This window comes from Hirundo rustica, chromosome 5 (genome assembly GCF_015227805.2).
Source record: "Hirundo rustica isolate bHirRus1 chromosome 5, bHirRus1.pri.v3, whole genome shotgun sequence".
Classification (NCBI taxonomy): domain Eukaryota; kingdom Metazoa; phylum Chordata; class Aves; order Passeriformes; family Hirundinidae; genus Hirundo; species Hirundo rustica.
Window position 1 is genome coordinate 64,170,222 of NC_053454.1, and position 13,578 is coordinate 64,183,799.

Below are 13,578 nucleotides of genomic sequence, written 5' to 3' on the forward strand. Positions count from 1 at the left end.
CGCCGCGCTCATTTTGACGGGCTGTTAACTCCAAACCCGAGCACTTGAGAGGAACCCACTGAGTCCTTTAAAGCGAGAATGGCCGTGCCCTCGAACCGCGACCAAGCAAGGGAGGGAGGAGCGGGGTTGTGGTAGCCCCTAACCTCGCCGCCGCTCCCCGTGCACCCTGGGCAGGACGCGGGGGTGCGGACAGGGATGCGGACAGGGATGCGGGCGGGGATGCGGGCGGGGATCCATGCGGGGATGCGGCGGCCGCCGCTCCCCCCCATCGCCTCAGGCGCCATCGCAGCCCCTCAGCCGCCCCCCGGCCTCGCGCGCCTTCCCGCGCGCGCACCGCGCACGCGCCCCGGCCGGGGCCGCGGCTAGCGCCACCCATCGCTTCTGCTCTCCCCTTCCCTCTCTCCCTCCCTCCCGCTCCCGGCACGGGAAGATCCGGGATACCGCTCTCGGGAGAGCGTCGCGGCTGCCGCCTCACTGCGCAGGCGCGGCGGCGCCGGGCCGGGGAGGGGGAGCGCGAAGGAGGAGCGGGAAGCCGGAGAAGCAAAAGTTGCTGCGAGGGCGGGGCCGCACCCGGAGTCGCCGCCGGGAGGGGGCGGAAGAGGAGCTGCGTGAGGAGCCGGCGGTGAGCCGGGGGTCCGCGGGGACTGAGGCGGGGGTGGGACAGGGGCTGAGCCGCGCCTCGGGCAGGGGGTAAACTGCGGTGGGCAGGGGGCGGCTTGGGTCAGGGGATCGGGCGCGGTTGTGGCCGCGGTCCCGGTGACGGAGGCGGCCGCGGGTGCCCAGGTGGGGACGGAGCGCGGAGTGCCGGAGGACGGGACCGTCGCCTCCTCCCGGCCGGAGCGGCGGCTGGGGTTAAATCCCTGTCGGAGCTGCGTGGGTGGGGGTCAGCGGCAGCTCCGGGGCCGCTGCCGGCGCTGCCCCCGCTGCCCCCGCGCGTTGTGTAAGCGGAGGGGCCGCGGAGCCGGAGCAGGGACCCGCGAGCCGCCGTGCGGGCTGGGAGCGAGCCGCGGTGCGCGGTTAATGTTCAACGCGGCCGTCACATGCCCAGCAGCGACTTCTCCAGGAGTGTTTCCAGAGGCTGGCTGTCTGGAACAGGAAATGCCAGTACAGGTAGTGTTGGAGTTGCTTGAAATTTAATCAGTTTGCAGCGTTTTGGAGGCAGAGGTTGTTTACTTCTTGTTCTCGTACAGATGGAGTTTCAGAGGCATGTGGGTAGATGTATGCAAATGTATGCAAATCACCTGCTTAGCATCTGGTCTGAGTTTACCTATATCCCTTACTTTGATTTCCAATGCAAATATTTTAAAATTAGCTTTTCTGAGGAACCATGACTTGTTCTCTCAAGGTGGATTGTTTCCTTCCCAGAATAAGTGTGAGTTTTACGTATCTTTACTTTGTGCTTTATTTTGCTCATGCAACCCTCTACCAAAACACTAGACACCAAACCACTTAAGCTTTCTTAACTTTGAAGCTACTAGGATTATTTTAAGAACAACAACTTAATAGTGCGAACGGCATTGTGCCTGATTGATGATGCAGTATCCCTTTCTATCCCAAGGCAATGGAAAATCCCTTGACTGATTTTATGATTACCTGCTCTTTTCTTATGGAATGAATGGGTGTTTTTTGGTGTCAAAATAGTGAGACCTCATGTTATAATCTGACTGTAAATTAGCCGCGTCAAAGAGTAAGTAATCCTTTCTTCCCCTAACAAATTGTTTCAAAGTAAGAGATACTCACTGGCTTTTTTTTTTTTTAAAGTATCGAATTACTTGTATAAAAAAATCAATTACTCTTGACCAGTGGGATGTTGACAGTAAAAACACAGAAAATATGCACTTGACTTTCATATCAAGCCTTGATAGTGCAGAATCTTTTTTGGCCATACCGTATGCACGATGTGCTACTGACGAAATTATTTGGATGTGTGACCCAGAGAGTGTCAGGGTATTGGCAGTAGCCTTGGTTATTCCTTGGTTTATGCCTCTTGATGGAGTAAAACAGTTTAGTCGCTGAGGAATGTAGTGATGGGAGCAAAACTCATTCACAGAATTCTTCACAAACATCATGGTTTGAGCAGAAATAAGTTGGAGTTTGTTGGTGCCAGGTTAAATGATGATGGGTTGAGGCTGGATCAGGATTTTAGATGCGCAGACTGAATAAAATGTTTGTAGGAAGGTTTGTACAGGATACATTAATGAGGAAATATATGAGGTGTAGTGACTCAGACATTCAAACTCCTTTTTTTGTCAAGTCTATAAAATATGTGTGGGTTTAAAAATGATGCTCACATTACAATTCCTTGTAACTCAGTTTTGTCATATTTTTTCCTGGTGACTTAAGAAATCAGGAATCTTTTCGAGGAAGAGCCAAACTCGGTATTTTGCACTTCTCTTAATGATCAAACATCTCTCAGATCATGCAACTGAAAGGACAGGGCAATTAATCTGAAACAAAAAGGCTAGTGTGAGTATCACTGTAAAGATACATTCTATCTTTCTGAGGCTCGGGGGAAGAATACATTGTAGTCTTGGAATCATTACACATAAAGCAGTAGGAAGATGGAAAAACAGAATTCTTCTCTGTAGTGTCTGTGTGATGATTCACTGTAAATGCTGGTCCATGTCATGGGCTGGTAATTTGTATTTTCCAAGATCTTTACTCAGAGTTCCCACTGTAGCTGTTTCTAAAGTCGGTTTCTCCTTGTAACAGATGAGGGAGGCTGAGCTGTGAACCTGTTGTTTTGGTGTTGATGCAAACAGAAAAGTTTTTATTGGAACAGCTTAAAGCAAAAAATGGTACACTTATGCAAAAGCCATTTGGGATAGTATCTACACTTCTGGTTCTCCGTCCTGGAAGAAAACAGACATGTGATGTGCAGGAGCAGTGGTTTGGCATAGGAGGGATGGCTAAATAGGCAAGGGCTCGAGAAGAGACAATAGAGGTCTTAAAAAAAGAAAAAGTCTGGGTTGAAAATCTACAGGGATTGTTTGGAAGAATTTCTGGAGGAGATACCATCAATTACTCCTTTGGTGTCTTGAGGACTTGTTGAGTCAGTGACCAAAGGAGAAAGAATGTGTCAGACCAATACCAGCCAGTGGTAATATACTGGTATTGGCTTTTTCCTGTAGTGTTGTTCTTGTTTCTTCTTACGTGTGTTGCAATTGAGTGCTAGTTATGAAGTTTTTCTCCCTCTCTGATGTTTAAAATAGTGAGAATTTGCATTCCTGTAAACATATTTCTGTGACAACTTTTGAAGGGAGTAGTATAATTTCCAAAGACAAAGACTGGTGGCTACTAAAATCATTCCATGTATCTTAAGGTGCATGAGATGTGTTGACAAATATTTTTAACAAGGGAGCTAAAGGTGGAAGAGGACAGGATCTGTGCAGGGGCCAAAAAAAAAAAAAGATTCAGCCTCATTGAGGTTGGGTGTAAGAGATTATTCCTTTCAAGTTTTGGTATTTTGGGTCATTTTTAAAGCAGCTTCACCATTTGTTTATTTCTTTTTTTCTAATGTAAGGAAAATTCATTACAACCTCCAGCACTGTCACAACACAAATCAGATTTTCATTCCACTGACAAAATTTGGCAGTTTTAAGTGAAAGCCTTTTGAAGTGAGGAAGACACTTGAATTCTTGAGGTTGCAAGTTGTTGAATTTTTGATGAATTTCATTCTGTTAAGGAGGAGATAGGAACCTCAGTCCTAATAATACTGGCTCATTGCAGAGATTTTTAATGGTTTCCCATCATAGCTTTATTCCCTCATAATATATTCCATTACTCTTCCTTCACAATTTTTGTTGTCTTGTGTCTAAATTCCTAAGTTACATCAGTTTAGGAATTGATTTCCCAGAGTTGTCAGACTGTTGGGTGGGGTTGCCAGGCTCAGCACAGAGGCATGAACTGCAAGAAGAAGCAAAATGCTGTGTAGCTTATAAGTAACCCCAGCACCGGGCATGAGAAAAGTTTGCCGTTAGTAATTTGTGCAACACACTGAGAATAGTTGCAAAATGAAGCCAAGAAGATGTAAATAACTATTCTTCAGCAAAATTTCAAGGATAGAAGCAGTCAACAACTTTTGAACTTGTTGGCAGGTTTCCACTCAATTTGACAGAAGGGATAGAAGCCTCAAAGATGATTATGTACTTAGAAAGTGCATGAAAAGAGGCAGCTGGCTGGAAGAGAGAGACCTTGTAAGATGTTGTGAGGAGCAGAGTTGGCTTATGCCCCAGCTAGGGAGAAAACTGAGAACTCGGCCAAGAGGCAGAACATTATCAGAAGCCCAGGGACTGGTAGTTCCAGTGTTCACAGAGCCAACTGTTTATCTCATCAGTTTTATCTCGGTGGATATCAGAGATGCTTAAACCCAAATGTGCTTGTAGAAAGTGATTGTTTAGGCAAAATATCAGCTGCACTGGTTTCTAAGCTTCTTTAGTGACATTGCTTCTTAGACTGAGGAGTCTGTGCCAGCCACAGCTACGTGCTGGGGTGTACCAACCAAGCAGGTGATAACGTGCAGTTCTGCTGACAAGTGAATTTGTTGTTCTGGAAGCTGTAAAGGCAGGTGCCAGAAATTTTTGACAGGCATGTGTTTTGTCCTGTAAGACTGCACAGCTGAGGGTAGCCAGGTGCTTGATGAGATCACCTGTGACTGAAGAACAATGACTGAAATTGGGCAAGGTAGAAGGAGTTAGGCTGGTAAATAGATATTAGTTTGAGAGCTTATAGCCCTTGTTTAGTGTCTTTGGTTGACAAACAGTTGTCCACAATCAGTTCCTGTAGTCTGAAGGGCAAGAGTATTCCTTTAATTATCAGCTCCTAAAAATCTTCTCTTGCATGTCAGCAACACTGTGAAATAACTTTTCCTGAAATATTGCATTTAGTGAAGACTCTGTATGGTTCAATCACAGAATATTTGGGTTGGAAGGGACCTTAAAGCTCATCGTGTTCCAAACCCTCCCCCCCAATGGGTAGGAATACCTTTCAGCAGGTTGCTCAGAGCCCGAGCCAACTTGCACTTGAATTCTGCCACGGATGGGGCACCCACGACTGACTGATGGTCTATACTCTGTCCCTCACACCTTTGCAAGCCAAGAACTCGAAAAGGTCTGGTTAATAAATGCTACAGTGCCCTCAGCAACACTGGCTTACCACAGACAAGGAAGAAGTCTTCAGGTCCTAATTATAGTGCTATTGACTCTTGAGTTTAGGTTATGGAAGTCTGGTCCAAGTCCCAGTCACCTAAAAGTTCATCCAAACTCATGGGAGGTGAAACAGCCAAAATTGATCAGCAGCATCACTTCTGGGGTTTGTGGAGGCATCTGTGATGGGGGTAGGCTTGTCAGCAGAGGAATAATATATATATATATATTTTTTTTTTTTTTTCCCTCCCCAAATCAAAACTGAAATATTTGTCCAATGTAAATTTCAAAACAAGATGCTACTATAGGCTGTTTCACCTTATGGAGAGGCTGTGATGGCAAATTAATCCCACTGCTTCTGGCACCATTGGAAGGCTCATCTACATTGTCTCTCTTATTATGAATGAGAAGCCATGCACCTTAGTATTTGGTGCAGTGGAGAAAAAATTTGCAGTGGAACTTCTAATGAAAACTGCAATTAATGTGTTCTGCAATTTCTTAGAATAAGATTGTGTGATAGATGAAATTATTTGTATTCACAGCTTTGTGGATGTGAAACTCAGCCGGAAGCATTTTAATGCAATGGGACAGAGATAATCCAGAAACATTTTTTCATTAAATTCTTGCAGTGAATCATTGTAACTTTTCCTGAGAGCCAGCCCAACAGCTAAATGCTTGGCCCATGGAGTGTTGTAGGGCATCCCTGAAATGCAAGAGAAAATTACTTCCTGTGAGTCCTTAGTAAATGAATGCTCTTTGTCATTATCCTAAATTCTTCCAGAAAACTTTTGTTTCTGAAACAGCGTGTGTATTTCTAATAAGATCTGAAGCCGATACACATTTTCAGCTACATTTTCTTTTCCTATCCTCTTTCTGGGTTAACTGAAGTGAACATAAAGAAAACAAAATTGTTATATGATGTTCTGTCAAGGTCAGTTTCCTCGCTCAGTGCTGCCACAAATCACACTTACTATCTCCAGTATTATTAGATCAAATTACTTACGGGTGAGATACAGTAACATCAGTAAACAAACAGAACTCATCCTATTATTCATGGGGCAAGAGAGACTTTTGGTTAGGTTCCAGTTATTGATTTTATTTTTAAATACAAGAAAGTACCAATGTTTCTCTTAAATAAAGGGAAATGGTTTCAGGGGTGCAAGACTTCCTGTGGGTATTTTTGAAAGCCACATATTCCAGCTGTACAGTATTAAGAGAGCTGTAGAATGATTTTGTGTAGAATGATTTTGTGTGAATGTGGCATCGCTTGTTCTGAGCTGAGCAAGGTCTCTTCCAGTTTATACAGTATTCCAACTACACAATTAATTTTTGTTTTTTAATGCTTCTCATTAATCTTGGTAAGTTTACATAGTGGAAAAAACTGTAGTGAAAAGCTGCACGTTTTGAAGTATACCGATATGTCTTCAGTATCTCACATGCTTGTGAAATCTAAGGTGAATATCTCCATTGAAATGTGAGGCCTAAATTTCACCCTTTTTTTCCTTCCCCTTCTTTCTTTCCCACATATGGAACCCCAATTTTATTGGTCTATTTAAATTTATTCTGCTCTGTGCTGTTCCTTCAAATGTTTGTGTGGGTGATGTAGTAATGCCAAACCGACAGAATAATCCATTGTTGTGAGAGGATCATGGCTTGGGCTTTACATGTGGTTGTGGGGATGTTCTGGAAATGGACTCATTTAACCTTCAACATGCTCCTTCAAGAAATGGAGAAACAACCCCTTTTGTTGGAATTTGAAAATCTTGGAATTGGCTATTGGGGCAGCGACCAGAATGCTCTTGCGTTGATGTTAGCACTGCTTTCCTGGTTGCTATGAGAATGCAGCCAGGTTAATGACACATTTATGTAGTGTTTAGTAGGCAGTACAAACTTCTGAAAGCTGAATACTAGCTGACAGTCCATCCATAAAATTGAAATAAAAAACGGCTTTGGTTTTTGATTGTTGAATAAAAAGATTTATTTCTTGGTAATGCTTTTATTAGACTTGGAGATGCAAAGACTGAATAACTCATGTATTACATGGTCCTTTTATAAGCTGTTGCTGGTTATTAGGAGAACCTTTACAGCAATTTTATTTTCATCTTTAGAGATGTGTTGGAAATTAGAAGATAATAAATTATGATAGATAAAATAACTTAATTTTTATGCCTTAAAAACATTTTTTGGGTGGTGATTTTTTTCTTCTCCTCTTTCCTGGCTATTTCATCTTGCTTTTAGATTTAGAGATTGTTTTAGCCGTGACCTCTTTTCTAATTTAGAAGCTCTTTAACATTTTGGATTTTTTTTTAAATATAATTTCTGTTTCTTTCTTATTTCAGGTTCACTGGAAAGAGAATGAAATAAACATGGATATTTCTAAACTGGAATATATTTCACGGGTTACAGTTAGAAGTAAAAAAGAAGATGGAACAAAATGAGACAGCAGGAGTATTAACACCTGACAAGGACTTTCCAGTTCTGTGATATATATATGCATATAAACTTTTAGTATAATACAACTAATGATTTATAATAACACGTTATTGATATCCCTGGAAGAAGTCAGTAATTGTGCAACTTGCTTAAAAAGAACTTCTATTCTCATGACTTTTAACATATTTTAACCTTGACTGGACACCTTTATTTATTTTTTTAAGACTGAGGTTTAAAAACTTGGTTCGGCTGTATTTTTACTGGGAGACTGATCCTGAGGGATGGCTCACAGCTGCTCATGGAAAATAGACTTTAACCTGTGGATGGTTACTACTGCACAGAGATGAATGGAATGCCATGACTTTAGAAATATTATTGTAGAACCACCTTCTTTGCCTTGCACCCATCACATCCTTAAATATTTAATTGTGAACATTGTGATTATAAATTCTGAAAAATAATGGCATGGGTGAAATTCCTAAGAAAACCTGGGGGTAACCTGGGAAAAGTTTATCAGCCTGGAAGTATCCTATCCCTGGCCCCTACAAAAGGCTTATTAAATGAACCTGGACAAAACAGCTGCTTTCTTAATAGTGCTGTTCAGGTAAGAAAAAACTTCATCTGTTAAACATTTGTTCAATAGATTTTTCTAAGTGCATGTGGGAAACAAAAATGGCAATTTTTGTAGGAATAATACACTGTATTAAGGTAATTTTATTCAGCATTTAACTGTAAAGAATTGAGAGTATTAGTACTTTATTTTGCACAGAATTTTATTTGCATGTGTCAAGAATATCTGAAAAACTTTCCTTTTGTATTTGAAAATGTAGGAGTTAAAACTTTAAAACTTTCTGCTTGAATTTTAGAAGTAATGTTTCTGTCAAACATAGTTAAATTGCTTCCAAAATTTATGTGACACTTTTTAATGTGGGGCAACCATTACTACGTGTACTGACTAGGACACTATTTTTATTAAAATCCCATTTTCTCAGAATTAGCACAGGAGCCTGTGATACTGGGGTATATCAGAATATGACCATATAGTGAGAGCTTTGATTCTAATCTTAGTCAAGATTTGTGGAATTAGAGTAGGAGATACACTTGGTACCAAAGAAATATGACTTGGAATTCTCCCTATAATAAGGTACTTCTTGTAATGCTCAGATTTTGTATCTGAATGTTTTTAAATTGTACAGAATTATTTCTCAATGTGGCAGAGGGCTTAATAGATGCATAGACTTCCTAAAATTTGGAAGAAATAAAATTGGTGTGGATTTAAACCTAGGAGATATGAGAAGTATACTATGTGGTGTGTATGGTATCTATATGTATTTAAAATCAAAATGTACTGTAGTTTTACTAGAGTGTTTGTTGTTTTGCATCCAATGGGAGCAGCATGACCTATATTCTCTTGCATTTCTGCTATTTTCACTTAGGTGCCCTGTAATGAAACCCTAAGTAATTTTTAGTTCTGGTTTCAGACAATCGTGACTTCACAACACAGTGCTGTTTATCAAACAGTGGCAGATGCTTGGTGACTGCCCTTTTACAAGGAGGAATGTGTTCCTTTCTTTTTTCTTTTAACCACTGCTCAACCTTCAGAACTGAGCTTTGGACTTTCATTTTGCAATGCATCCTATTTCAGTTTAGCTTTTATATTTATTGATAGGATATCGTTTCCCCCCTGGATTTTCAGCTGTTGTTTTACTGTACCTCTTGACAACTCATTTTTAGGGGTTTTATTTTTACTTTTTTAAGGGACAACTTTCTGAACTGCTTCATTTCATGTGTACCCTAGACATTAGATATTGAAAGCAGCATGGTGTAGACAAGCTGTTATTAACTTTTTGTAGGGCATTTACACAGATAAGAGTGTAAGCACCAGGATTATTTTGATCTGTGAAAAAACAAATGTATTTCAGCAGTCATTTTGATAAGAGACCATAAGGATATAATATAGGACTTTTGTGTAGAGCTTTAAGAAAACTGCTATAATCCCTGTACAGAGTTTAGATTGCTTCTTCTTTCTTTGAGAGTACTTCAGCTCTTTCTCCAAAATACATTGTTTCAAGAAGTTTAAAAGACAGATCTAAGTTTTAAGTGCTGAAAGTAAAAATTTAATTTCCACTTCCATAATTTACCAAACTAATGGGAAAAAAACCACCATTTCCTGCAGTAATATTGGTACTTAACTTGTATGTTATGTGAAATAAAAAAAGAAAATTAAAATCTACTGTATGTTGTGTTAAACAAAGAGCCTTCAGAACTGATTACATATTTTCTCTTTACTTTTATAGGTATTATGGCAACTTGACATATTTCGACGAAGTTTAAGAGGTTTAACTGGACATGTGTGTCAAGGAGATGCCTGCATATTTTGTGCTTTAAAGGTAGATAAAAAATTCTGGAAAAACCATATTTCAAGAGGAGGGAAAAATAATTTAAAATACTTTTTTAAAAAAATTGTGTCTGTATCATACTTATCCCTGGGTGACCAAGTCATGTTTGTGTAAAAAAGCAATTTCATTTAAAGGACATTTTTAATAGATGTTTGTCAGAGAAATAATTTCTTGTATTTAAAGAAGAAATTTTGGTTCTGGTGTTGGTTAGAATGGCGTAAGTTATTTTTTTTTTTTTAACAGTGTAGTTGTGATATTTAACTCCATGGCCTATGTACTGACCTCAAAAAAGAGTAGTTAATTCATTTGGAAATATCTGTCCCCAGCTGTTTTGTACTACTGGGTTTGCTTTCTTGGCTCTTTAAGATACTGGTTGAGTAATTCTGTTTGTTCAGTGTTTAAAATCTTGGACATTTTCATTTCCATACAATATATACACACTGGAAGAGGATAAACAGTGACTTGTTTGTGATTAGGGTGGATTTTTTGGTTGGGTTGGGTTTTTTTTTTTTTTGTGGTCCTGGGCTATTTTAACACTTCCTACCTGTTTAACAACGAAGGCTATTTTATCTCTGTCAGCCTCTCCTATAAACTAAAAGCAAAGCCAATAAATTCTGGGACTTGGACTGCGCAGGCCACTAAATTGAGCATACCTATCTGCACAACTGCTTATCTGTATTGTTGTTGTTTTTTTTTTTTTTTAGCTGGACACGTTGCTCACCAAAAAATGACCTAGCAGCCCAAACAGGAAGTGATAAATGTTTTCAAAGCAGATCTGTTAAAAACTTCATTTTCAATGTTTACATGGGGATAGTGGCTGTAATTTTTATCACTAGTCCTTGCTTCTTGTTTTGAGAGGGAGGATTAAATACTTGAGAGACCCCCTGGAATGTGTCATGGTTAAAACACTACTTTTTGTTAGCCATGAAACTTGGCTTCTCTGTTTTATCTTTGCCTTCTATCCAACAGATTTTAACCATAGGAAGCCTATGTGAAGAATCCATATCCTTATTTATATTTTACATGGCTTCTTCTGACTTGCTTTATCTTTAGTCTCTTCAGTTCTCCTTAAAGTTTGACTTAGAAGTCTTGACTGGGGAATACACCTTTAAATATCTGCAAACCTGTAATTCATTTAATAGCTTTTAACTTTGAGTTCCTTAAGAATCAACCTCCTTTACTTGCTAAATGATGAGCTCACTTGGATGGCTATCTCTGCCAAAAAGAAAAGTAGCAGCCAATTTTTCTGGGAAATGAATTAAAAACCAAGTGCAATTTATTATCATGTTCCAGAACTGCGGATATTGACTTTTTCTCTTGTATTGTGTGCACTGGTTCAGCACCGAGCTAATTTCATAGCAAGGATTATTGGCATTCTATCTAATTTATGGGAGATTTTGCATATCCGTAATTTTAGTGAAGATATACTCCCCTTCTAAGCAGTAAATATTACATTATTTAGTGAATCACGAGTGGCATTACATGATGCCCTAAGAAATACACACCATCTGTAGACATGAGATACATATGGACGAACTGGTATTCCGGAGGCCAAATTAAAAAAGCTGTGTAATTACAGAACAGGGCTTGTGTTGCCTCTGGGAGCTCAACTCAATCACTTCTACTTTTGTATTTTGTATGTTGTTGTTCTACAGGTTCAGTGTTTAGTTTGGTACCATAGATTCTTGTAGAGGAATCAGTAGCAGAATACAAACGTAGTAACTTGAAGAGAAAACAGTAATTTTGGAAGTTACAAGGGTCTGTAAACATTATAGATATAAATATTTCACATATTTATGCAAGAGATGATGTATTTGTGTAGAACCACGGTGTCTAGCCAAGTGCTTAATGAAGATGAGTAATCATTGCATTTCTTCCTAGGCAATCTTTTCACAATTCCAACACAGCCGAGAAAAAGCCCTCCCGTCGGATAACATGAGACATGCCCTCGCGGAAAGCTTCAAGGATGAGCAGCGTTTCCAGCTGGGATTCATGGATGATGCAGCAGAATGCTTTGTAAGTATCTTTCTGAGAGCTGAGTAGAATTGTTAGTTTAGGGGTTTTGGTAGCTCCAGGCTCATGGGTAGGATTCAAATAACATAATCCTGCTGAGCTTCTTATGCGAGTTAGGGCAACAGACACATGGAGTAAGTGTCAGGTAAGGGGGGTGGAGTACTCTTGCATTTGTTCCATATGTTCCTCCCTTAAGTCTATAGCTGAGGCAGAGCAGGAGGTAAGGATGATGAACGGAGTCACTCCTAGAAATATTTTGATGGAGAGAAAGATTATCTTCTCAGGAGAAGCACCTATGGATTTGAATATATTGTCTGTTTCTTGAAGTATTGAGTCACCAGCTATTGAAATACAGTGTGCTACAACTGGCCAGCTCATTGCTGAATTCTGCTGCAGAAGAGATTTCCATTTTCTTACCCAAGAGTGAACAAATATTTGGAGATCTTGCTGTAGTTACTTTCTGCTTCAGTGAAGTCTTACTGAAAAACACAAGCCACTGCTGTGGCCTTCAAAGGTGACTCCAGGTGTCACAGAACTCCAGTAAAGAGACCTTCCCAAGAGGTCCTGTGTTAGACAATGAAAAGGTTCACCATAACACACCTGCAGTATTAACCTTCAGACATGGATTTGAGGGGCAGGAAATATGGTTGCTGCTTCGGTTACTTTCAGCTTTGGTCATCCTTTTCGAGTATCCACAAATTAATTCCTACCTGCTACATATTTCTTCACATCCATAGGAAAAATCCAGTGCCGAGCTCCTGAAAGAGGCTGTTTGAAGTCTTGCAGTCATGAGAGAGAGCCTCTTATTACTGCTCCATCTGTTCAAAATGCATTTGGACTCCTGAACTAATCATCTGTCTGATCTACCTGAATAGATTCACTTCTTCCAGTTACCTCTGGTATTTTTGGCAAAAGGAAAAAATGGCCTTGCCGATTCAGGGGGCAAACTCATTGCTGCCATAGTATTTTGGAGGCAAGAGGCATAGTTGGAGTACTAAATTATAATGTTCTTCATGTGTTCTGACTTCATCAGTTCAGTTTACATTTATATTATTATTTATTTTCAGGAAAATATCCTCGAGAGGATTCATTTCCACTTAGTGCCAAACAGTGAAACAGATATGTGCACTTCAAAATCCTGTATTTCTCACCAGAAGTTTGCTATGACGCTGTATGAGCAGGTCAGACCTTCATTTGATTGGTTTAGGAAATACCTTGTTTTCTCTTTCCTGCGTAAATAAAAACAAAAGTGTTTTTATTTTTATAGTGTGTGTGTCGCAGTTGTGGAGCATCATCAGATCCATTGCCTTTTACGGAATTTGTGCGCTACATTTCCACCACAGCCCTGTGGTAAGAGCTTTTATTCTTGTTACTCATTTTTCTATATACACCCTTCTAATAATATGCAAAGCATGCCAGAGAAAGGCTTTTAAGTGTTAAAAATTAATGTGTATTTTTTTTGTTGCAACATGTTTTTGAGATACTGTTCAAAAATAACATTTGGATTTCAAAAACAAGATCTAGAGAGGGGTTGCCAAAATTTTTGTACTGCTACTGTTTACCACTGTGTGTTTTCTTTTTTAGTTATA

At 40.0% G+C, this 13,578-nt stretch overlaps 1 protein-coding gene across 4 annotated transcripts in view; it reads left to right on the forward strand.

The window, feature by feature from the left end:
• Positions 1-514: 514 nt before the first annotated feature.
• USP53 (ubiquitin specific peptidase 53) overlaps positions 515-13,578 on the forward strand; it is a 29,222-nt gene continuing 16,158 nt past the window's right edge. Inside the window, exons 1-7 of one of the 4 annotated variants that reach the window (XM_040063619.2) lie at positions 569-622; positions 1,559-1,687; positions 7,484-8,181; positions 9,875-9,967; positions 11,858-11,992; positions 13,057-13,170; positions 13,257-13,339. In XM_040063619.2, coding sequence (XP_039919553.1) covers positions 8,038-8,181; positions 9,875-9,967; positions 11,858-11,992; positions 13,057-13,170; positions 13,257-13,339 — 569 coding nt within the window. In that variant the 5' untranslated portion in view covers positions 569-622; positions 1,559-1,687; positions 7,484-8,037. Of the gene's footprint in view, positions 623-975; positions 1,111-1,558; positions 1,688-7,483; positions 8,182-9,874; positions 9,968-11,857; positions 11,993-13,056; positions 13,171-13,256; positions 13,340-13,578 lie in introns of those variants that run through there. The other 3 variants (XM_040063621.2, XM_040063618.2, XM_040063620.1) reach the window with 3 other exon arrangements.